The sequence below is a fragment of the Capra hircus genome, chromosome 7 (genome assembly GCF_001704415.2).
Source record: "Capra hircus breed San Clemente chromosome 7, ASM170441v1, whole genome shotgun sequence".
In the NCBI taxonomy this organism is placed as follows: Eukaryota; Metazoa; Chordata; class Mammalia; order Artiodactyla; family Bovidae; genus Capra; species Capra hircus.
In genome coordinates, this window is record NC_030814.1 from 94,797,056 (window position 1) to 94,820,049 (window position 22,994).

Consider the following 22,994-nt stretch of genomic DNA (forward strand, 5'->3'; position numbering starts at 1 on the left):
TTTGAGCACTGATTTTTAAGGCCTGACTTCCATTCTAGAATGTCAGCTCCACAAAAGAGTGGGATCTGTGTGGTTCCCCACGGTGTCCTCAGGACCTGTAACGGTGCCTGGCACCCTTAGGTGCCAAGAAGCTGGTAGAGTGAATGATCTCCAGAGACATCTAGGCCCTGGGCAACTGTCCTGCCCTACTCGGGAAGAGCTGGCCATGGCCTTCCACCTCGACTTCCTCTTTGCCACTAGCACCCTGCAGTAGCAGGAAATGGAGTGGGCCAGATTCTTCAACAGCCAGCCCCAGCGTGATGAGATGGGGTGGCCTCTGCTGGGCCCAGAGGCCAGACCAACAGGAATTGTCAGGTGGGGTGATTAATAACATCAATGAAAGTGAAAATGTTAGCTCTCCAGTTGTGCCTGACTCTTTGCAACCCCATGGACTGTAGCCCGCCAGGCTCCACTGTCTATAGGATTTCCCAGGCAAGAATGCTGGAGTGGGTTGCCATTTCCTTTGCCAGGGGATCTTCCTGACCCAAGGGGTCAAACCTGGGTCTCCTGCATTGCAAGCAGACTCTTTACTATCTGAGTCACCAGGGAAGCCCAATAACAATAATAGTAATAAACCCAGTCATAACAATAAACTCTAATAATAGTTTGCATTTTCCCAGCCTGGATGCCAGTTGGGCCCAGGCCTAGGTGCTAAGAATTTTTTGAGCTCTCTCAGATTTTTTTTAATGTTTACTTATTTAATTTAGTTTAATTTATTTGGCTGTGCCCAGTCTTAGTTGCCTCATGTGGTACCTTAGTTGCTCAGTTGTGTCCCACTCTTTGTGACCCTATGGACTGTAGCCTGCCAGGCTACACTGTCCATGGGATTTCCCAGGCAAGAATACTGGAGTGGGTTGCCATTACCTTCTCCAGGGGATCTTCCCAACCCAGGCAGGCAGACTCTTTACAGTCACTAGAGAAGCTCTGTGACCAGGGACCAACCACAGGCCCCCCACATTGGGAGTTTGGGGTCTTAGCCCCTGGACTGCCAGGGAAGTCCCTCAGGTTCTTTTAAAGTGGGACCAGCACACCGCTTGACAGCTGGAGAGAAAAGAGGCCACGAACGCCACTGGCAAAGCTCACAGGCAACCCCTCATGCCTGTGACCTCTTTGCTGAACTCCTACATCACGGTGGGGGTCCAGACCCAGCACAGAAGCTCTGGGTTACCCCACCAACTATGGGGGTTTGCCTAGAAGTGAGGGGGAGTTCCCAGACCAGGGACTTTCCAGGCTAAACTTGAGACAACTAGTCACCCTGCCCCAGTGGGTTTTTTTAGGAGGAAGCTAGAACGGGGGGATTCCCTAGACTCAGCGGTCTTATGGGACCTTCCTAGAGCTCCCACCAAGCCTGGGAAAAGTCAAGGGCTGATAAATTAAAAACAAAAATCCCTTTGTGTCTTTTTGAATGGGAGGGTTCAGGGAACAGTCAGCCTCCTCCCCCAAATAACCTTGAGATGGGTTTAGAATCCCTCTAAGGAAACTCCACACCCTTCTCTGTGTATGTGTGAATACATGGCCTCTTAAACTTTCTCATGAGGAGCCACAGGCAAGTTCGTTTTGTGCTGGTTTCGAGAAGCAAGGGGGGCTTCCCTGGTGACTCAGTGATAAAGAATCCACCTGCTAATACAGGGGATGTGGGAGCCGCGGGTCGGGAAGATCCCCTGGAGGGGGAAATGGCAACCCACTCCAGTTTTCTTGCCTGGGAAAATCCCAGGGGCAGAGGAGCCTAGTGGGCTACAGTCCATGGGGTCGCAGAGTCAGACAGTACTGAGCATGCACCCAAACAAGCAAAGAATTTAAAACGGAGCCAGGTGCAGACCAAGTGCTATTATCTTCTTTATTGCACAGTATTTCTTAGAGATCTTTCTTTTGCACTGTGTGTAGATTTTCACCCCCGTGCCACGCAGCTTGTGGGCTCTTAGTTGTGCATCACTGTCGTCACTCAGTCACTGAGTCATGTCTGACTGTTTTTTGACCCCATGGATGATAGCACACCAGGCTCCTCTGTCCATGGAATTTCCCAGGCAGGAATACTGGAGTGCATTCCCACTGATCAGGGATCACGCCTGGCCCGTGGCAGTGAAAGCACTTCCTAACCACTGGACCAGCAGGAAATTCTCCAGAACTATTTTAGCATGACATATTTCAGGCATCCAAAAGTTCAGTTCAGTTCAGTCGCTCAGTCGTATCCGACTCTACAACCCCATGAACCGCAGCACGCCAGGTCTCTCTCTCCATCACCAACTCCAGGAGTCCACCCAAACCCATGTCCATTGTGTTGGTGATGCCATCCAACCATCTCATCCTCTGTTGTCCCCTTCTCCCGCCCACAATCTTTCCCAGCATCAGGGTCTTTTCAAATAAGTCAGCTCTCTGCATCAGGTGGCCAAAGTACTGGAGTTTCAGCTTTAGCATCATTCCTTCCAAAGAAATCCCAGGGCTGATCTCATTCAGAATGGACTGGTTGGATCTCCTTGCAGTCCAAGGGACTCTCAAGAGTCTTCTCCAACACCACAGTTCAAACGCATCAATTCTTCGGCGCTCAGCCTTCTTCACAGTCCAACTCTCACATCCATACATGACTACTGGAAAAACCATAGCCTTGACTAGACGGACCTTAGTTGGCAAAGTAATATCTCTGCTTTTGAATATGCTATCTAGGCTTTAGCAATACGTGAACCGTGAACTTCCAGATGTTCAAGCTGGTTTTAGAAAAGGCAGAGGAGCCAGAGATCAAATTGCCAACATCTGCTGGATCATGGAAAAAGCAAGAGAGTTCCAGAAAAACATCTACTTCTGCTTTATTGACTATGCCAAAGCCTTTGACTGTGTGGATCACAATAAACTGTGGAAAATTCTGAAAGAGATGGGAAAACTAGACCACCTGACCTGCCTCTTGAGAAATCTGTATGCTGGTCAGGAAGCAACACTTAGAACTGGACATGGAACAACAGACTGATTGCAAACAGGAAAAGGAGTACGTCAAGGCTGTATATTGTTACCCTGCTTATTTAACTTCTATGCAGAGTACATCATGAGAAACGCTGGACTGGAAGAAACACAAGCTGGAATCAAGATTGCCAGGAGAAATCTCAATAACCTCAGATATGCAGATGACACCACCCTTATGGCAGAAAGTGAAGAGGAACTCAAAAGCCTCTTGATGAAAGTGAAAGAGGAGAGTGAAAAAGTTGGCTTAAAGCTCAACATTCAGAAAACTAAGATGATGGCATCCGGTCCCATCACTTCATGGGAAATAGATGGGGAAACAGTGGAAACAGTGTCAGACTTTATTTTGGGGGGCTCCAAAATCACTGCAGATGGTGACTGCAGCCATGAAATTAAAAGACACTTGCTCCTTGAAAGAAAAGTTATGACCAACGTAGATAGCATATTCAAAAGCAGAGACATTACTTTGCAACAGAAGAAGCCGCCGCAATGAGAAGTCCGTGTACCACAACTAGAGAAAAGCCCGAACAGCAATGAAGACTGAGCACAACCAAAAATAAATTAAAAATAAATAAGTGAAATGTTTTTAAAGTTTTAGAAAAGAAAAGGAAAGGAAATCCCTGAGACTTCCCTAGTGGTCTAGTGGCTAAGACTCCATGCTCCTAACGCAGGGGCCCTAGTTCAATCCAGGTCAGGGAACTAGGTCCCCCATGCTGCAACTACAAATCCCACATGCCACAACCAAGACCAGACACAGCCAAATAAAGAAATAAATATTTTTTTAAAATCAGCAAGAAATGGTGTTGGTGAAATGGACAAAGGTGGTGAAATGGACAAAGGTGGTCGAAAGGTACAAGCTTCCAGTTATAAAATAACTAAGCCCGTGGATGTACTGCACAGTGTGATGATTAATAATACTGTATTGTATATTTGAAAGTTGCTACTCTGAATATTCACTGGAAGGACTGATGCTGAAGCTGAAACTCCAATCCTTTGGCCCCTGATGCAAAGAGCTGACTCACTGGAAAAGACCCTGATGCTGGGAAAGATTGAGGGCAAGAGGAGAAGTAGGCAACCGAGGATGAGATGGTTGGATGGGGTCACTGACTCAATGGACATGAGTTTGAGCAAACTCCGGGGGATGGTGAAAGACAGGGAGGCCTGGCGTGCTGCAGTCCATGGGGTCGAAAAGAGTCAGACAGGACTGAGCTGCCAAACAGCAACAAGAAGAAGATGGAAGATCTTAAAAGTTCTCATCACAAGAAAAAAAATGGGTATCTCTGTATGGTGACGGATGTGAATTGGATTTATAGTGGCGATCACTTCACAAGGTATACAAACGTCAAATCCTTATGTTGCTCCTGAAACTAACATAAATGGTCTGTATCGATTATATCTCAGTTTTCTAAAACTTAAAAAAAAAAATTGTATTCAATCCACTCAGGTCAAAAAGCAAAACAGCATCAAGCCCATGGTGGGTCTCAGAGTTCCACTCTCCGTTTTCATTCCTGGAGGGAAGTGGATGTTTCCCCTTCCACCCTCTAAAGCAATGAGGAAGGGTTGCTTTTCATTTCGTCAGTACCTACCTCTTGAGCACCTACTGTATGCTCGGCCCAATTCTAGGTCCTGGGAACAGAGTAGAGAGTAGATAAAATTCCCTGCACGTTTAGGTGGGACAACAGCCAAGAATGAGGATAAACAAGTAAAAATATATAGCGTAGCAGATGGTGACACGTTATAGAAGAAGCAAAGCAAGGAAGGAGACGAGGTCATTGGAGGTCTGGGGGTTCTAGATCCATCTTTCTGATCTGTGGGAGCTGAGGTGGAGCCACATGGATGTCAGGGCAGGGTGTTCCAGGCAGGGGGAAGAGCTGAGGCCAAGGTCTGGAGGAGACACTGTCCTTGGACTTGATGTAATTCCTATCTGTCTGTTGGGCCCCCTAACTTGCTTGTTCATTGGAGTTCCTGTTCGTGAATTTCACCCATCTAGGTGTGAATCACTCTCTTTAGCTTCACTGCTCTATCACGCAGTGTTGCACACATTCGTGTTTAAGTGCATGCGCTCAGTCATGTCCATCTCTTTTGTAACCCCATGAACTGTGGCCCACTAGACTGCTCTGTCCATGGAATTTTCCAGGCCAGAATACTGGAGTAGGTTGCCATTTCCTCCTCCAGGGGATGTTCCCGACCCAGGGATCCAACCCTCGTCTCCTGCATTGGCAGGGGGATTCTTTACCACTGAGCCACCAGGGAAGCCCCATTATACACTTTAATAGGCCATGGATAGTTGTGTGAGTTCCAATTTTGTGTTTTCAATGGCTCCGGGAAACAAGCTGATCCTGCTCTTCTTTCCCTTTCAATGTTTTTTAAAAATTATTTTAGATAATTATTTTTAAATAAGTAATTCATTCACAAATTTCTAAATCAAAAAGGCACAAAATGGGTTTGAGGACAAGTCCCCACTCTGCTTCCAGGCTCCTGACATCCAACTCATTACTGAATTCAAAACTTGCTTATGGTTTAGCGGTTCCTCAAAAATGATTAACATGTGATCCAGCAATTGCACTTCTGGGTGTATATAACAAAGAAAGCAGGAACTCAGAAAGATATTTGTACATCTATGTTTTTATTCATTTATTTATTTATTTTTACTTTACAGTATTGTATTGGTTTTGCCATACATTGACATGAATGTGCCATGTTTTTTAAAAAAATATTTGTTTGACTGTGTTGGGGTCTCAGTTGTGGCATGGGGGACCTAGTTCCCTGGCAAGGGATTGAACCCAGGTCCCCTGTGTTGGAAACTCGGAGTCTCAGTCCCTGGACCACCAGGGAAGTCCCTGCACGTCAAGAGTTCATAGCAGCATTATTCACAGCAGCCAAGAAGTGGACGCAACCCAAGTGTCCATCAGCGGATGAATGGATGGACATACTGTGATGTATTCTACAATGGAATATTATAAAGCCTTTTAAAAAAAGAGAGGGAGAGACCTTCTGACACGCACTGCTCCATGGATGAATCCTGAAAACTCTATGTTGAGTGAAATAAGCCGGGCACGAAGTTACAGATATTTCAGGAGTGAGGAGTTAAATGTTTAATGGGTACAGAATTTCTCATACTTAACACCACTGAACTGTACCCCCTCAAAGTAGTTAAAATGAGGATTTCCCTAGTGGTCCAGTGGTTGAGACTCTTTGCTCCCACTGAGTAGGGGGCTGCAGTTTCCATCCCTGAGTAGGAAAGTAAGATCTCGCATGCCGCGTGGCGTGGCCAAAAAAAAGATTAGCAAGCTCACTTCAGCAGCATGTATACTAAAATTGGAAAGAGAGAGAGAAGATTAGCCTGGCCCCTGCACAAAGGTAATATGCAAATACCTGAATCATTCTATGTTTAAAAAAAAAAAGAAAGAAAGAAAAAAAAGATAGTGAGATGAGCCTAGTGGATTCCAGGTAATCACAAAAGTCCTTAGGGACTGCCTGCGGCTCAGTGGCAATTAACCTGCTTGCCAATGCAGGAGACGTGGGCTCAATCCCTGATCCAGGGTGATTCTCTCACACCGTGGAGCAAGTAAGCCCATGCACGACAATTACTGAGCACATCTACTGAGCCCACGTGCTACAGCTCCTGAAACCTGTGTGACTAGAGCCTGTGCTCCGCAAAAAGAGATGCCCGGGCACCACAACTAGAGAGTAGCCCCCACTTGCCACAACTAGAAAAAGGCCTCACAGCAATGAAGACCCAGCACAACCAAAAATAAATAAGTAAATAAAAATAAAAACCATACATATATATATATTTTTTAGAAAAGGTCTTACAAATGAAACAGGAAAGCAGAAAAAGAGGTCAGAGTGACATGGTTGATGTCATCTTTGTCATTTTTTTTTTTTTTTGAGGGGGGTAGGAATTTGTTTACTTGGTTGCACTGGGTCTTAGTTGCAGCATATGAGATCTTTACTTGTGGCATGTGGGATCTAGTTCTCTGACCAGGAATCGAACCTGAGCCCCTCTGCATTAGCAGCTCGGAGCCTTAGCTACTGGACAGCCAGGGAAGGCCCCATCTTTGCCATCTTTGAAGATGGAAGGAGGTAGCTGTGAGCCAAACAATGGAGGCAGCCCCTAGAATTTGGAAACAGAGGAAACGGATCCTACCCAGAACATCCAGAAGGATCACAGCCTTGCTAGTGCCTAGGTTTCAGCACAAAGAGACCCACGTCAGATTTCTGACCTGTGCAAGTAATCTGTTTGTGATGAAGCCACTAAATGTGGTGATTTGTTACAGCAGCTCCAGAAAGTGAATCCACTCTGTTGGTCTCCTACCCCACTCACATCATCACACTTTAAAATATATATATTTATTTATTTTTGGTTGCACTGGGTTTTCGTGTTGCGAGTGGACTTTCCCTATTTGTGGCGATCCAGGGCTACTCTTCCATTGCAGCGGGTGGGCTTCCCATTGAAGTGGCTTCTCCTGTTGCAGAGCCCGGGCCCTGGGCGCAGGGGCTCAGTAGCTGCGGCACACAAGGATTAGTTGCTCCTCTGCTTGTGGGATATTCCTGGATCAGGAATTGAACTGGTGACCCCTGCGTTGGCAAGCAGATTCTTATCCACTGTTGTTGTTTAGTCGCTAAGTCATGCCGGATTCTTTGTGACCTCATGGAATGTAGCCCGCCAGGCTCCCCTGTCCATGAGATTTCCCAGGCAAGGATACTGGAATGGGTTGCCATTTCTTTCTCCTGAGGATCTTCCTGACCCAGGAACTGAACCCAGGTCTTCTGCTTGGCAGGCGAATTCTTTACCACTGAGCCACCTGGGAAGCTTTCTTATCTGCTGTACCACTAGGGAAGTCCCCATCGTTACACTTTGTTTAGTGAAACATTTGGGTGGGATTCTGTTTGCCGCTAAGACTCAGCCAATCCTGCTTCTGGGAGCTTACTCTTTAGGTAGGATGCCTGCCCTTGTGAGCAATGGTGCAGGAGGGTACTCCTCTCTGTGTTGCTTGTAAAAGTAGACGAACAGCCTTTTCATGAAGATGGCACCGAAGGCGAAGAAGGAAGCCCCTGCCCCTCCTAAAGCTGAAGCCAAAGCAAAAGCTTTGAAGGCCAAGAAAGCAGTGTTGAAAGGTGTCCACAGCCACAAGAAAAAGAAGATCCGGACATCACCCACCTTCCGGCGGCCCAAAACGCTGCGGCTCAGGAGGCAGCCCAAATATCCTCGGAAGAGCGCCCCTAGGAGAAACAAACTTGACCACTATGCTATCATCAAATTCCCCCTCACCACCGAGTCAGCCATGAAGAAAACAGAAGACAGCAACACACTGGTGTTCACTGTGGATGTCAAGGCCAACAAACACCAAATCAAACAGGCTGTGAAGAAGCTCTATGACATTGACGTGGCCAAGGTCAATACTCTGATCAGGCCTGATGGAGAGAAGAAGGCATATGTTCGACTGGCTCCTGACCATGATGCTTTGGATGTTGCCAACAAAATTGGGATCATCTAAACTGAGTCCAGCTGGCTAATTTCAAATATAAAAGTTTTCACTATAAAAAAAAAAAAGAAAGTAGGCCAACAAACCAGCAAGCGTTAATTCAAAAAAACTGTTGGTGAAATAAATGCTGAGACGAGCACAGACTACCAGAGTAGAAAGAATGAGGAAGCGCCGATGGACTGATAAGAAAAGAGCTGCGGGGTCACAGGGTTCAGTGAAAAAAGGAAGATGCGTCACTGACAGCAGTGTGTTCTGCTTTGTGTAGAAAGGAGCGGAAGGGATAAGATTACATTTGATCTTACAAAGAAAAACCCTGGAAGAAGTCACAAGACACCAGAGACAATGGGTTTCCGTGGTTGGGGGCAGGGAACCGGGTTTTTTTGTTTTTGCCCTGACTTGCGGCCTGTGGGATTTGTGTGTGTGTGTGGCTGTGCTGGGTCCTTGTTGCTGGGTGGGCTTTCCTCTGGTTGCAGCAAGCAAGGGGCTGCTCTCCAGTTGCGCTGCCTGGGCTTCTCTTGCTGCAGAGCACAGCCTCGAGGTGTACTGGCTTCAGCAGTTTCAGCACCTGGGCTCGGTAGCTGCGGTTCCCAGGTTCTAGAGCACGGGCCCAGTGGTTGTGGTGCATGGGCTTAGGGGCTCCACGTCGTGCCTGGTCCATCTTCCTGGATCAGGGGTTGAACCCTAGTCTCCTCCATTAGCAGGCATTCTTTACCACTGAGCCACAAAGGAAACGGGGCATCTGGGATCTTGGCTCCCCAGCCAGAGGTGGGACTTACAACCTCTGCAGTGTAGGCCCAGAGTCTTTACCACTGGATGCCAGGAAAGACCCTTTACTGTGTATCTCGATATCATTTGATGTTTTAAATGTTAAACAGTGCTAGGGTGAGGTACATGTGACATGAAAGCAAAGAGGTCACAAACTCAGTAATCAAGATAAATATTTTAATGTAATATTTTCCAAAAACACCATTAATGTGAAAAAAAAAATCCATGATGAACAAAATATTGAAATTTTAAGTCAAGGATCAGTAACAGCAGTGCTGAGTTGTACTGGAGGCCGAGGTGAAAGGAAATACCAGAAATACAGATTCTACCTCTGAAAGTTTTCGTGGTAAAGAATTGAAAAGTTCACAATTTTGAAATGATCTCAGATAAACGGGGTTTAGGAGGGTCTCTCCAACCCTCCAATCCCCCACCTGCCATTTTTAAATACTTTAAAAATCTTTTTCAGCCATGTATGTGGCGGATGGAATTTTAGTCCCCAGACCAGGAATTGAATTCGTCCGGTTTCCCGCCCCCGCCACCCCCCGCCCCAGCTGGAAGCACAGAGTCCTAACCATTGGACCACCAGGGAAGTCTCTGCCTTTTTAACCTCTATGAAAAGCATCGGGCAACACCACTTGTTTGCAGTTCACTATTGCCCTCTGGTGGCAATCACCTTGGGCACAAAGACATTCACTGAGGGCCAGAATCTGAGGGTTGCTGGGATCATTTTAGGACCAAGACTCTCTTTGTGTCCGGGTGGTGCTCACAGCATAAAAGAGACAGCGATACACAGGCTGGCAAAGCCAGGCAGGTGAAGAAGCAACATGGCTGGATGTAAGGGATGACTCAGAAGGCAGGTCAAGGAAACTTCCGTGAGGAGGTACCAGAGCTCTGGTCAGGCTGAGAAGCACTGGCCAGGTGGTGGTGTCCCCCAGAAGAGGTGGCTAGTGGGCTTCAGCTGGATTCTCGATTACCTCGTCTTAAAAACTGTGTCCTTGTTTATGATATTATTCTTTAAGTCTTTCCTGGGGCCCAAATATTACTTTGTAGAGGAAGACTGCAGGGAAGGGTGTTCAGGGTGAGGGACACGGACACGCCAGGGCCCAGATCTTGAGCATCCACCAGGTGCTATGCGCACCTGCTCATCATGTCTCACTCACTCATCACAGCCCTGGGAAGAAGGCACGAACATTTCTATCACTATACAGAGATGAAGGCTGAGGCTGATTAAGCTGTTCAAGGTCACACTGATAGAGAAGCTTAAAGTGCTCAAGGAGCAGAGAGGAGGGAGCTGGCAAGAGGGGCAGTGGGAGGCCACGAGGTGATGAGGGCAGGGCGGGGACCAGGCAGATGGTACAGGCCCCGGTGAGTTGCAAGAACTTAGGCTTCTGCTCCGGGGCAGGATGTGCTGGGACTCGTGTTCATAGGCGCCCCCTGCCTGCCTGTTGGGGTCCTGTGAAGGTGGAAGACAGGAGGCTGGGGACAGGGGTCTAGGCCAGAGGTGACGGGTCCTGGACCAGGGTGGAGAATGAAGGGCAGTGGACAGACTCAAGATCAATCTTGGAGGCAGAGCTGGCCCCGTGGAAGGTGAGACACAGCAGAGGGCGATGCTCCCAAATGGATGATGGGAGGGGCTTAGGGGAATGGGATGAGCCAGAGATTTCACGGGGGTGGGGTGAGAGCTCTGATCCAAAGGTGACCTGAGGAAGAGTTCCAGGTGATGGAAGAACCTGGAGTGTGGATGCGGGACACAGCCCATTTGCTGGAGGGCAAAGCCAGGGGTGTAATGGGCCCAACCGCCAACACTCACAGGTCCCTTCCCACCCCCCAGAGAAGAGCTGTGCCCACAGCCCTCGTGATGCTCCACAGAGCAGCTGAAATCCTTTATTGGAAGATAATTGTTGTTTACCATATAGAAGACTTGACGCGGGCAAACAGTGAAAACAGAGCCCACAGTGACTGGAGCAGGCCCCTTGGCTGGGGAGCCACCCCCAGCCCATGGACCAACCTGGCAACCTCTGCCCCTCCCTGGATCCCCGGGCCTTTGGCTTAATGCTGATGGGGGGCTGCAGGCAGTGAAGCCCCTTTGACTCAAAGCAAAGACTTGGATGAGGGCTGGGGAAGAGGGGGGCGATGGAAGGGGCATAGGGGGCCCCTCCGGGCTAGGTGGGGGAGCAGCAAAAGCAGAGGAAGCCCGGACCTGGGGAGATGGCATCTATTTTTGTTTTCTGAAAAGGGGCGCACGGGGGCCTGCGGCAGCCGGGGCAGGTCATGCGCTGACATCCTTCTCGTCGCCTGACTTGGAGGTGGCTTCCAGCAAGGGCTCCCCAGTACCCGCCTCCTCCCCCTCCTTAGCCTCGCTGGACTTGGAGTTGGGGACCCAGAGGCCTGAGTCGATGCAGCGCTGCATGTGGTACTTCGCGTCCTGTGGGGAGAAGGGTGGGTGGGTGAGGCTGGGCTGCCGCCTGTTGGTGGCACCCCCGTCCCCTGCGCATCCCCAAGCCCGCTTTCTGCTCTTTCTACATCAGAGCTGTCTGGGAGGAGGGTAAACTGTAATCTTTGTCTGTAATCTGTGCTATCCAACATGGCAGCTACCAGACGTGGGTGCCTACTGAATACTTCGAATGTGATTGGTGCAAGGCAAGGACAGAGCTTGAAATTTTACTTCATTTATTTTTTAATACATTTATTTGGCTGAGCTGAGTCTTAGTTGTGGCATGTGGGATCCAGTTCCCTTACCAGGGATCAAACCTGGGCTCCCTGTACTGGGAGCGTGGAGTCTTAGCCACTGGACCACCAGAGAAGTCCCTGAATTTTACGTAACTTTAATTCAAAGTTAACTTCCCAGGTGGAACTAGTGGTAAAGAAGTGAAGCGAAAGCTGCTCAGTCATATGTGACTCTTTGCGACCCCATGGACTATATAATCCATGGAATTCTCCAGGCCAGAATACCAGAGTGGGTAGCCGTTCCCTTCTCCAGGGGATCTTCCCAGCCCAGGGATGGAACCCAGGTCTCCTGCACTGCAGGCAGATTCTTTACTGTCTGAGCCACCTGGGAATCTGAGTGGTCAAGAACCTGCCTGCCAATGCAGAAGACATCAGACACCGGTTCAACTCACAGGTCGGAAAGATCCCCTGGAGGAGGAAATGGCAACCCACTCCAGTATTACTCCCTGGAGGATCCCATGAACAGAGGAGCTTGGCAGGCTACAGTCCATGGGGTCACAGAGTCAGACGTGACTGAAGCAACTTAGCACGAACAACTCAAATTTTAAAAGTGTAGGTCTAGAACAAGGGTCAGCAAACTTTAAAAAAAAAAAAAAAAAAAGCCAGACAGCAAATATTTTTGGCTTGAAGGCCCTGTAGTCCCTGTCAAAACCTCTCATTCCATCACACCTCAATATGGCTGCAGCACAAAATCAGCTACAGACAAGATGAAAATAACCCAGCCTGGCTGCTGCGGTTCCAGCAAAATTTTATTTACAGACAGGCAGTGAACCTTTGAGCCAGACTCTCTGAAGACCCTTGGTCTACATGCTTATCCCCATAGAAGCTTTTAGAAACCCTGAGCTGGTCTAGAAACTAGATCCATTTCACAGACGAGGGGACCAGTGTGGCCAGCCAGTGAGCCAAGCAGCAGGAAGGGGCTTAAACAGAGGTTCATTGAGACTCGGGGTACTCATCCACCAGCGCTGCTACTGCTCCAAAGAGCTGAGGTTCACCAGCGCCAACCACATACTTGGCCCTGCTTACGAATTTTGTGAGTTAATATGTTTTTTGAGAGATACTGGTTTGGTGGGGTAACTGAGACTGTGGAGCAGGCCACTCTGAGTTGCTGGCAAAGGTGGTGTCAGCTGGGTGAGCTCATAAACAGCCCACAGGGACAGGGACACTCAATCTAGATGCTGGGCACATAGCAGCTGCTCAACAAAAGTGAGAGAGCATGGGGCATGAAGCCTGGCTGTCTTGTGTGCCGGCCCCATGGGGACAAAACCTCCCTGGCTCTTTTGAGAAGCCCAGGAGGGGCAGTGCCAGCAGCAACGTGGTCAGCAGGGCTGGAGGAGGTGAGGGAGACACACTGCCTGACCAGGTGGGCTTGGGTGTGTGGTTACTCACGGTGGGGTCCATCTTGCTGATGGCGTCTTGGAGCATCTGCACATCCTTCGCGTCAAAGCATTTCTGAAGTTCCTGTGGGTGCAGGGGGTGGGGTCAGGGCCTGGGTCCCAGGGATCCTGCTGATAGCCCACCTGCCACCTGCCAGGGTCTGGGGAGCCTCACCTCAGGAAGGGACTCGTAGACCTCGACAGGGTCCAGGCCGCCGGGGCCAAGCCGCTTCTTCCGCTCCTCTTCCTCATATTCCTTCATGGCCTTCTCAATGCGCAGTTTGGCACGGCCCCGCACGCGGTCTTTGAAAGCCTCCAGCTCATCATTGAAGCCCTCCATGTACTGGCGGTCGGCGGTCTGCAGGGGAGGGACTGTGTTCACCAGGGGAGACTTGGGAGCCCAGGACCCTCCCAGTGCAGGTCCTCAGGGCGCCCCAGGGCCCCCCACAGCTGGTCCTGAACTAAATCACAGGTACTCTGAGGCTCAGGCCTCTCCTCTGCTCTGTCTAGCCTCCTCTGTCTTCTCTGAGCTCAGCCTTATACCCCTGTACTTACAATCATCTGACTGAATGTCCCCTTATACTGCAGACTCGTGGCACCCACCTCCTCCACATCCTCCTGTGGAGTCTCGAAGGCACCTCAAACTCAACACAGCTGCCCTTAATCATCCTCCGGTCTGCCCTGAATCTCCCCTAGCTCTGCTCTCCAGGTGTTCAGGTAAGAAACCCACAGGCGCTCATGACTCCGGCTCTCACCTAGGTTGGGATTTTCAGCACGTGCTGCCAGCTTAGCTTTCCAAATCTCCACTGGAGCCACCCACTACCCAGCTCCTCCACGGACTAATCCTCTGCTGATGGATGAGATTCTGATCACAGAGGCTTGAGTCCCCGTGGATCCGTGTCTGCCTCCCCCAGTGGCCCGCAGGCTGGATCCCTGAGGAGGACCACCTCCCTACCTTGATCTTGGTGAAGAACTGCCGGAAGCAGGCACGGGGGTCCACCTTGAGGCTCTTGGCCAGCTCCAGGATGAACTGCATGACGATGGTCTGGTGAGCCACCTGCTCCATGAGGGCACATTTCTGCCAAGGGAGGACAGCGTCACCGAGTGGCAGGCTCCTGTCCCCAGCCCCCACTGTGTGAAAACACAACTTGCACTTAAATCTTATCCGTGGCTTACTTGGACGCTGGTCTTAATATTTAACTTCAATATAAAATTAACGCCCTTTTCCCCCTAAGAGATAATGGTATGGCTTCCTATATTAGACTCCAGACAGTGTTTAAAAATGTATTCTTTTTCCCTTCATGCCTACTGTAATGTTCTGAACAAACATAAACGATGAAGATAATTTTTAAAATATGAGAAAAAAAAGGCAGAGCCTACTGGGCCCTCCCGACCCCCACTCAGCATTGTCTGCACGCACCTCCTCCACCTCTAGGTCAATGCACCAGATGACCAGGTAGTTGGCTGTCTCCTCGCATACCAGGTGGACGTTGTCTGACAGGTACTTCTGGCTGTCGTCCCAGCGGCGCAGCATGCCTGCCAGAAGGTGATGGTGAGGTGCTCCAGCCCCCCGGACGCAGAGGGCCAGCCCTCCCTCACGCACACCACCCACCTGGAGCCCACGCCTGGGCCCAACTCACCGAAGTGTTTGATCTGTTTCTCATACTTTTCCACGAAGGTTTTGTGTTTCTGCTCTCTCACCTCTTCCGACTCCTCCTCTGCCTGCTCAGGCTTGGTGTTGACCATGCTCTGTGGTGAGGCGAGAAGGGGAGTGGGCTGGGGCGAGGCTGCGGCCGTGGGGCGCCTCGAACGTGGCCGGGCCGGCCGCGGCCGCAACGCCCATCCCATCCACAGCGGAGGCGGTGACGGCGCCGTGCACATCAGTGTGGCGTGGGCATGGCAGGTGTGGCCTCGGACTGGGGCCTTCGGGCAGATCAGAGGGAGGGGTACTGGTGGGGTGCCTCACTGGCCAGGCCCCCCCACCCCGCTCTCTTCCCCTCCAGCACTACCCCCCTTTCCGCCAGCATCCATCCACTCCTGGACCTGCGCAGCACTCCCCGCCCCTGCCCGCTGCCCGTGAGGCCCAGGCCCCGCCAACCTTGCTGAAGCCATCCTTGCTGAGCGTGTCCACGTTCCAGGGCATGCTCTTCTCCTTCTTGCGCATCTCCTCCAGCTTTTGCTCCCAGCTCCGCTCCTCCTTGCGCAGCTGCTGCGCCTCAGCCTTCAGCCGCTCCAGCTCGGCCTTGCCGCCCTCGCCCTCGGCCACCTCCAGCTCCTTCAGCTTCCGCTGGCACTCGGCCACCTTGCGCTTGCACTCGCGGCAGCCCCTGTCCAGCTCCTCCTTCTCTTTCTGGAACTGCTCCATGCGCTCCACCCGGGCCTGAGGGTTGGGCATGGCCCGTCACTCTGGGGAAGAGCCTGGCCCTGTCCCCGGCCCCGGGCTCTCTAGTCGCACCTGGGATGACCCCAGAGAAGGTCCACACCGACCTCCACGCACTGGATGCCCGGCTCCCGCTCTCACCCCTAAGGTAGGCCTGAGCAAGGGCGGGTGCCTTCTCTGCACTGAAGCTTCTATGGCTGCCGTCCCCAGCGGTCCAGTGAATAAGAATTCGCCTTCCAACGCAGGGGAAAGTGGTTTGATCCCTAGTTGGGGAACTAAGATCCCACATGCCTTGGGGCAACTAAGCCGGGGTCACAACTAATGAGCCTGTGTACTGCAATACACAGAATCAAAGATCTTGCAGCACAAAGATCTTGTGGGCCACAACTAAGACTCAAATGCAGCCAAGTATATAAATAAGTGTTAAAAAAAAAAAAAAAAAGAACCTTCTATGACTCCTACCTCACTCGGAGCAAAAGCCTAAGTCCTCCCCGGAGCCCATAAAGCCAAGCACAACCTGTCTGGTCTCCTCCACAGCCTCGTCTCCTCCTGCTCACCCCCTCCCTCCAGCCACATTGGCTGCCTCACCTTTTCCCGAGCTCACTTCAAGCCTCAGGGCCTTTGCACTGCCTGTGTGTTCCCTTGGCCTGGAACGCTCTCTCTTCAGAACCACCCCACCTCCCCAAACCCTGCATCTTCATCATCTTCAAATGTCTCTTACAGGGAATTCCCTGGTGGTCCAGTGACTAAGGCTCTGAGGCTCCACTGCTGGGGACCAGGGTTCAGTCCCTGGATGGGGAACTGAGATCCTGCAAGTCATGCAGTGCACTCAAAACAAATGTCCCTTCCAGATGAGGCCTTCCTTGATACTGCTGAGGATCACGACTGCCCCCTCTCCCGCTCTGCCTGATCTTCCTCCTCAGCACTTGTCACCTGACAACATTCTGTGACAGTTCTCTCTCCTGTTTTGGGTGCTGTCCACCTCCAAGGAGACTGGCTCCACAAAGGTGGGGATCTGATCACTCTTGTGACTCTAGAGCCAGGAACCTGGTGCACAGCAGCGACTTAAGACTTGTTGGATGTAACAATCACACGCTGGAAGAAGGCCTCCCCCCTCCCCAGGGTCTCAGGCTCCCCTCCTGCCTGGAGCACCCTCGGTAACACTCAGGCACCCTACTCTGGCCACATGGCCCTCCAGCCACTGCTGTCTCGGTGTGTTACAGGCACCACCAGCTCTGTGCCCAAGACTGAACTCCCCAACTCAACCCCCAACCTGAGCTCCCCCAAACCTATTTTTCTGCTGTGTCCTCCCTCAGGGAAGACCCTCGCCCCTGCCTCCTGCCCCCAGCTGAGGCCTGCTGTGAGTCATTCCCTCCCTCTCTGCCACCAAATCACCACACTTTTCCTTTCCAGTCGTCCCTCTAATGTGCTCCACCCCACGGGCTGCACCTGGATCCGCAGGGCCCACTCAGCTATCTCCAGGCCAGCATGCCTCTGGAGCCCAGCGTGGGGCAGACCCACCAGACTCCTGTATACCCCCATCCTAGACGCTGCTCCTCAGAACTCTTCTGCTGAACCCCAAGCTCAGTGACGGCACGTCAGCTCAGCTTCCTCATCCAGACCCCTCAATGGATCACAGGGCTCTGTCACTGTCCACCCCTGCCCCAGTTCCCCATCACCTCCCCCAGCTCCCTGCAATGTCTGCTCAACCCAGAGCCACGGCCTGAACACTGAGAGGTGCCACGGCTTTCCATCACCTGCCCCTGGTTCCCCGCAGCATCTGCTCAACCCAGAGCCACACACTGAACCCTGAGAGATGCTATCACCATCCCCCCACTCCAGGCTCAGAAGCTGCCAGAGGATTCCTGGAAACGCACCCATCTGACCACAGCCCTCCCTGTTCAGAGGGGACCCCAAATTCCTGCCCCAAGCTGCCCAGACGGCACCAATGTTCCTTGAGGGGCTGGGTCTCAGACCAACGCCGGCCCTCGTGGCTCCCCAAATGGACCAGCTCTCTCCTGCTTCTTAGCCTCTGCACATGCTGTTCCTCCTTGCTGGAACTCCCCTCGCTCCATCTGCTTTGTCCATAAGTCTCAGCTTCAATAAAGCCTTCCCCAAGTGCAAGACCCCTAGAGTCACTGAGCCGCAAAGGCCCCTCGGTGGTCATCAGGTGACACGATGAGACGCTGACGGAAAGCCTTGAGACCCCAAACCGGGGGTCATACCCCACGGCCACCACATAATGGCCAGGAGTCTCTGGGCCAATCCCCAAACCTCAGTTTCCTCATCTGTCAGAGGCAGAAAACAGTGCCAACCTCAAGAGCTTGCACTGGAAGACACAAAAGAGGCTGTACAGCCAGAGCTGTGCTGGACATGCAGTCAGCCCATGACCACACTGGCTGCTGTCATCACTGTCTGTCCAACGGGACGGTCTCCCTTTCTGGGGATGGTACTGGGGCTCAAACAAGAAAGTGCACTTCAAGTGCTTAGCTCGATACCCGGTACATGCCTGGTAACTGGGAGCAGTTGCTACTGCATCAGAGCACCCAGCTCCACACCTACTGGCAGTGTGACCTTAGCAAAGTCGCTTACACCTCCCCCTGCCTTGGTGTCCCCCTCTATGAAATGGGTGTGCTAAATCGCTTCAGTCGTGTCCGACTTCTCGTGACCCTATGGACTGCAGACCGCCAGGCTCCTCCGGATTGCCATTTCCTTCTCCAGGGGATCTTCCACAACCAGGGATCGAACCCACAACTCTGGTGTCTCCTACACTGGCAGACGGGTTCTTTACCACCAGCGCCACCTGGGAAGCCCTATGAAATGGGGCCTCACAGGGTTGTTGTGAGGATTAAATGAGTTACCTCAAGGAAACCGCTTGCAACATCCTGTCCTCACCACCGTCATGGCCACGGTCACCAGAATGGTTTGCTAACTTACTTCTCTGCTTTACTCGAGCTTGCATCTCCAGGCTCCAGCACAGGCCAGGCACTCATGGGTGAGAACCGGGAGACCCGAGCCCTTCTCTCACACCCCACTGGACTGACATGGCCAATCATGAGCCTCACTTTTCCCATTTGTTTAAGGGGTGGACAAGATCCTTAAGGCCTTGCAGCCGCTACTGCCTCCCTTTTTTCACGACAGGCCTGTGTCCTTCTGAAACCTTCCCCCTGCCTTTAGAGGGGTTATTGGCATCACCGCTGGCCTCAGGGGATAGCAGGAACCTACCACACTGCTGGTGTCTGCTAGGTGGCCATCAAAATCCTCCAGCATCCTCTGAGCAGCCGCCAGGGAGGCCAAAGCTAAATAAAGGCCTCGTGGAACTGCTGGGTGTGGCAGCCTGCCCGACCTGGGCTTTACACCTCCGGGAGAGGCTGTCAGGCTGGGCAGGGCAGAAAGCTGTGGCGAGAAGGGGCCACAGGCGTCCCTGTTCCCTGCCTTACACAGAAACGGGGGGACCCAAGGCTCACAGAACCTGGATGCCGCCTGGCTCACTGAAAGGAGCCACAAGAAACCAGGGTTGGCAGCTGTTTCTGGCCAAGGGAGCCAGGGAGCTGGAACTGGGAAGACTCACTTGTCCCTTTCTGGAGCCTTGGGATTAGTTTTTATTTTTTACCATGAGCATGAATTATCCAAGCAATGATGATGACAGGAGCTAAAGTTTCCACAAAGCTTATTATGTTCCAGTGCTGTCCTGCAAGCAGTACACATGTTAAATTCATAAGGTGGCTCTCACAAGCCTATTGGGTGGGTACTATTAAGACTGCCAACTGGGGAAACTGAGGCACACAGTGATCAAAACTCACTTCCGGGGACTTCCCTGGTGGTTCAGTGGCTAAGACTCTGTGCTCTCAATGCAAGGGGCCCCAGTTCGATCTCCGGTCGGGGAACTATTAATAGATTCCACATGCTGCAACTAAAGATCCAGCACACTATAACTAAGACCCTGTGTGGTCAAATTAATTTAAAAAAAAAAAAAAAACCCTCACTGGATCACAGCAAGTCAGTGATATGCAGAAGGAGCAGGATATGAACCCAGTCGGGCAGGCCTGCGCTCACAAGGGTACCAGGCTACCATTTGGCTAATCCCCTCTTCCACTCTTGGTATTGCTTACTCTTTCCTCCCAGGCCCCGAGCCAAGTTCTTTCCAGATCTAATCTCATTTCATTTTCACGACAGTCTCATGGAGGCGGAGGGCTCGCTCCCTCAAAACAGTGATGGTCCTGTGGCAGGGCTGGAGCCCAGGCTGCCAGTCACTGGCAGCTGAACCTCATGCTGGAGACACGAGGCTCCCTGCCTCCACTCATCTCCAGGACAGCCCTGGGTCCTCAGCGGTTGGACAGGGAAAGGTTTTGCGCCAGGAGGGAGTAGGGCGTGGTGAGAGGAGGACGCTGTATGAGAGCGGGCATGGCCTCCCAAACCAGCAGGACCAAACCTGGTGATAGAGATCAACTTCGTGACAAGAATAGGTGTTCCCGAGAATGGGCTTTAGAGCTTTGCGGAGAGCTTCAATATTTCATCATAAAATGTCACACGTGGCAAGAGAGAAATACTAGAACTTTCTTTTTTCACTCCAGTGGCTTGCCCACCAGGTAACACTAGCCAGGTGAAAGGGTTAGTCGCTCAATCGTATCCGACTCTTTGCAACCCCATGGACTGTAGTCCACCAGGCTTCTCTGTCCATGGGATTCTCCCTCCAGGCAAGAATACTGGAGTGGTCACTATTCCCTACTCCAGGAGATATTCCCCACCCAGGGATTGAACCTGGGTCTCCTGCACTGCAGGCAGATTCTTTACCATCTGAGCCACCAGGGAAGCCCTAGCCAGGAGGCTGCTGCTTTAAGTAATGGGTTGGACCCAGAACCGGGACTAAATGTAGGCACGGATACTGTGTCTCAGCAGGATGAGGAAGGGCGCTTCTAGGTGTTTCTGGATAAACAACTGCGAGCTGATACATGGGAAGACAGAATGAGGTTTTCCTAACTGGAAAGTTCTAGAAGGTATATTCCATAAGTGTGAGAGCAGAGCAGCCCCTGGAATGTGGGTGTAGGAGCTCTGAGTTGGTGGAGCAAGAAGTTAGCACACAAGGTCTCAGGAGAGCCATTCTGTTGGCCTGTGAGCACAGCTGAGCGGCTGCGGGGGGTGGGGGGGTGGGGGTTGCAGGTTGTCGAAAGAACATACAGACTTGGGATTCTGGGGGTCTGTATTTGGGGGACAATAGATAAAAGAAGGGGTGGTGAATCTGGAATCAGGATGGGCGGGTTCCTTGTAACAGCAGGGTCATTGTGGATGTCTGAGAATAGCACACCAAGTTTGGGTCAGAAGGGAGATGGGGTGGATTTGGGTCCTGGACTTGGGTTTGAATGTGGCATTCTGAAGCTGGCAAAGGTTCCCACTGGAAGTCTGTCTTGGGGGTGGGCGGGGACTGGGTGTGAGGTACCAAGGAGGGGCAGGGGTTCTGGCTGGGCAGGAAGCCACGCGGGTAGGGTTTCCTGATGTAATGGGAAATTGGGTCTAACAGTACCAGAGGCTAAAGGAGAGCCTCCGGAATTGGAGGCTCCATCAGGGTGGAGGTGGTGGTTCATTCTGAACAGGACCCAGGTTTCAAAATTCCAGGCCTAGATGAGACTGAGGGCCTTGGGGGAAGGGGGTACCAATCTTTGTTCTAGGGGAGGGGTCCTGGGTGTGGGTTGGAGTCCCAAGCCAGGAATAGAAATCTCAGGGGAAGACAGAATTATTTTATTCAGAGGAGTAAGACTTCTGGATCTGAACCATAAGGATCCAGAAAAGCAGGTCGCAGAACAGACTTAAACTATTGGGAACTCTAGGGTTTTGGAGGACTTCCAGAAGGGGCCAGTAGTAAAGAGCCTGCCTGCCAATGCAGGAGACATAAAAGACGCGGGTTCGATCCCTGGATCGAGAAGATCCCGTGGAAAAGGAAATGTCAACCGACTCCAGTATTCTTGCCTGGAGAATCGCACGGACACAGAAGCCTGGCGGGCTACAGTCCATGGGGTCACAGAGTTGGACACGACTGAAGCGACTGAGCACAGGGGTTAGGAGGGGCCATGGAACAGCCAAGATCTTAACTAGGTACCCGACTAGGTTCAGGATCCAGATTCTGAGGTAGAAATCTGGGGGTAAATGTAAGATCCCAAGCAGGATTGGGAGGCACGTCAAAAGCTTGTCTTGGCAGTCTAAACTCTAAAAAGATACCGTACAGGTCAACCTGGCGTTTCAAGAAGAAACTGGAAGCGCGGGGCGGTGGGGGTGGGAGTGGGGGGGGGCGGCGCCGGCATCGCGGGCAAGGAACTCAGGGGTCCCGGCAATTCTATGGCCCCGGAATTGAATCGAAGAACCCTAGGCTATTCGGAAAGTCCAGGCTGTAAGGGGCAATCCCAGGTATCAATGGCTGGGGCCCCCCGGCAGTATCAGGGGGTCAGAACTCTGAAGCGGAGTCCCGGGAGTGGGGGAAGGGGCTGGGCGCGCGAGCTCTACCTGGTGCCGCCAGCGGAAGAGGCTAGCGGTGTCGATGTTGGGGTGCGTCTCGTCTTCATCATCAGACACCTCGATGTGGTCCCACACGCTGTAGTCCACCATCTTGCCTCGGGGCCCAGCCCTCCAGGGTTCTGGTAGCGGTGGCGGCGACGGCGGCGGCAGCAGCGGCAGCACTGAGACTCAGCCCCCGGAGCCCCGCCCCTTCCGCTTCCGCCCTGACGCTCACACCCCGCCCTCGCGTGACGTCATATCCTTAGTAACCTCAGCAGCGGCGCTGGCGACCAAATTCTTAAAGAGCCCTGCGCACGTGTTCCGGCTCTCGGGAGTCCGCCGAGACCTCATCCCATCCGGCTTCCGGCCTCCACTAGGCCCCTCCTGGGGACTTACGGGTGGGTTCTCCAACCTCGAGCCCCCCTGATCTCCCGCTACCCTAGGGTGGGCGTTTACGGCAGCCTTGGGAGAGGGGGCAGTTGGCGAGACTGAAAAAGAGGATTGTCCTCTTAGCCACGCCACAGTGACGTCAGCCTGAGCCCACTACTGGAGCTCGGCCTCGGCGAAAAGACCTCGCTCCCGTCTTTTGTGAAGAGGGACTTAATTTTGTCCTGGAGATGGTGCCTGATGGGAAAGGACCTTCCCAGTACAAGGGGTACAAGGCCCTGCTCTAGGAGGGTCTAAGTGAAGGAAGGTTGTGGCCCTGCCCTCGAGGAGTCGAGATGGGGGCGATGTGGCCCTGCCTTGAGAACTGGTGTTTCCCTGGCTCGGACCACAGCTTCC

The 22,994-nt window shown here is 52.0% G+C and overlaps 2 protein-coding genes across 2 annotated transcripts; one reads left to right on the forward strand and one right to left on the reverse strand.

The window, feature by feature from the left end:
* LOC102182120 (60S ribosomal protein L23a) lies at positions 8,011–8,518 on the forward strand. The gene has a single exon (XM_005682357.3). The coding sequence runs from the start codon at positions 8,013–8,015 to the stop codon at positions 8,487–8,489; it is 477 nt and encodes a 158-aa protein (XP_005682414.2). The 5' UTR covers positions 8,011–8,012; the 3' UTR covers positions 8,490–8,518.
* On the reverse strand, positions 11,094–22,454 carry CDC37 (cell division cycle 37). Its single transcript, XM_018051044.1, has 8 exons — positions 22,221–22,454; positions 15,444–15,725; positions 14,986–15,094; positions 14,766–14,881; positions 14,301–14,423; positions 13,521–13,703; positions 13,359–13,430; positions 11,094–11,667 (listed from the first exon to the last, which is right to left on the reverse strand). Exons 1-8 carry the CDS (start codon positions 22,320–22,322, stop codon positions 11,512–11,514), a joined length of 1,143 nt encoding a protein of 380 aa, XP_017906533.1. The 5' UTR covers positions 22,323–22,454; the 3' UTR covers positions 11,094–11,511.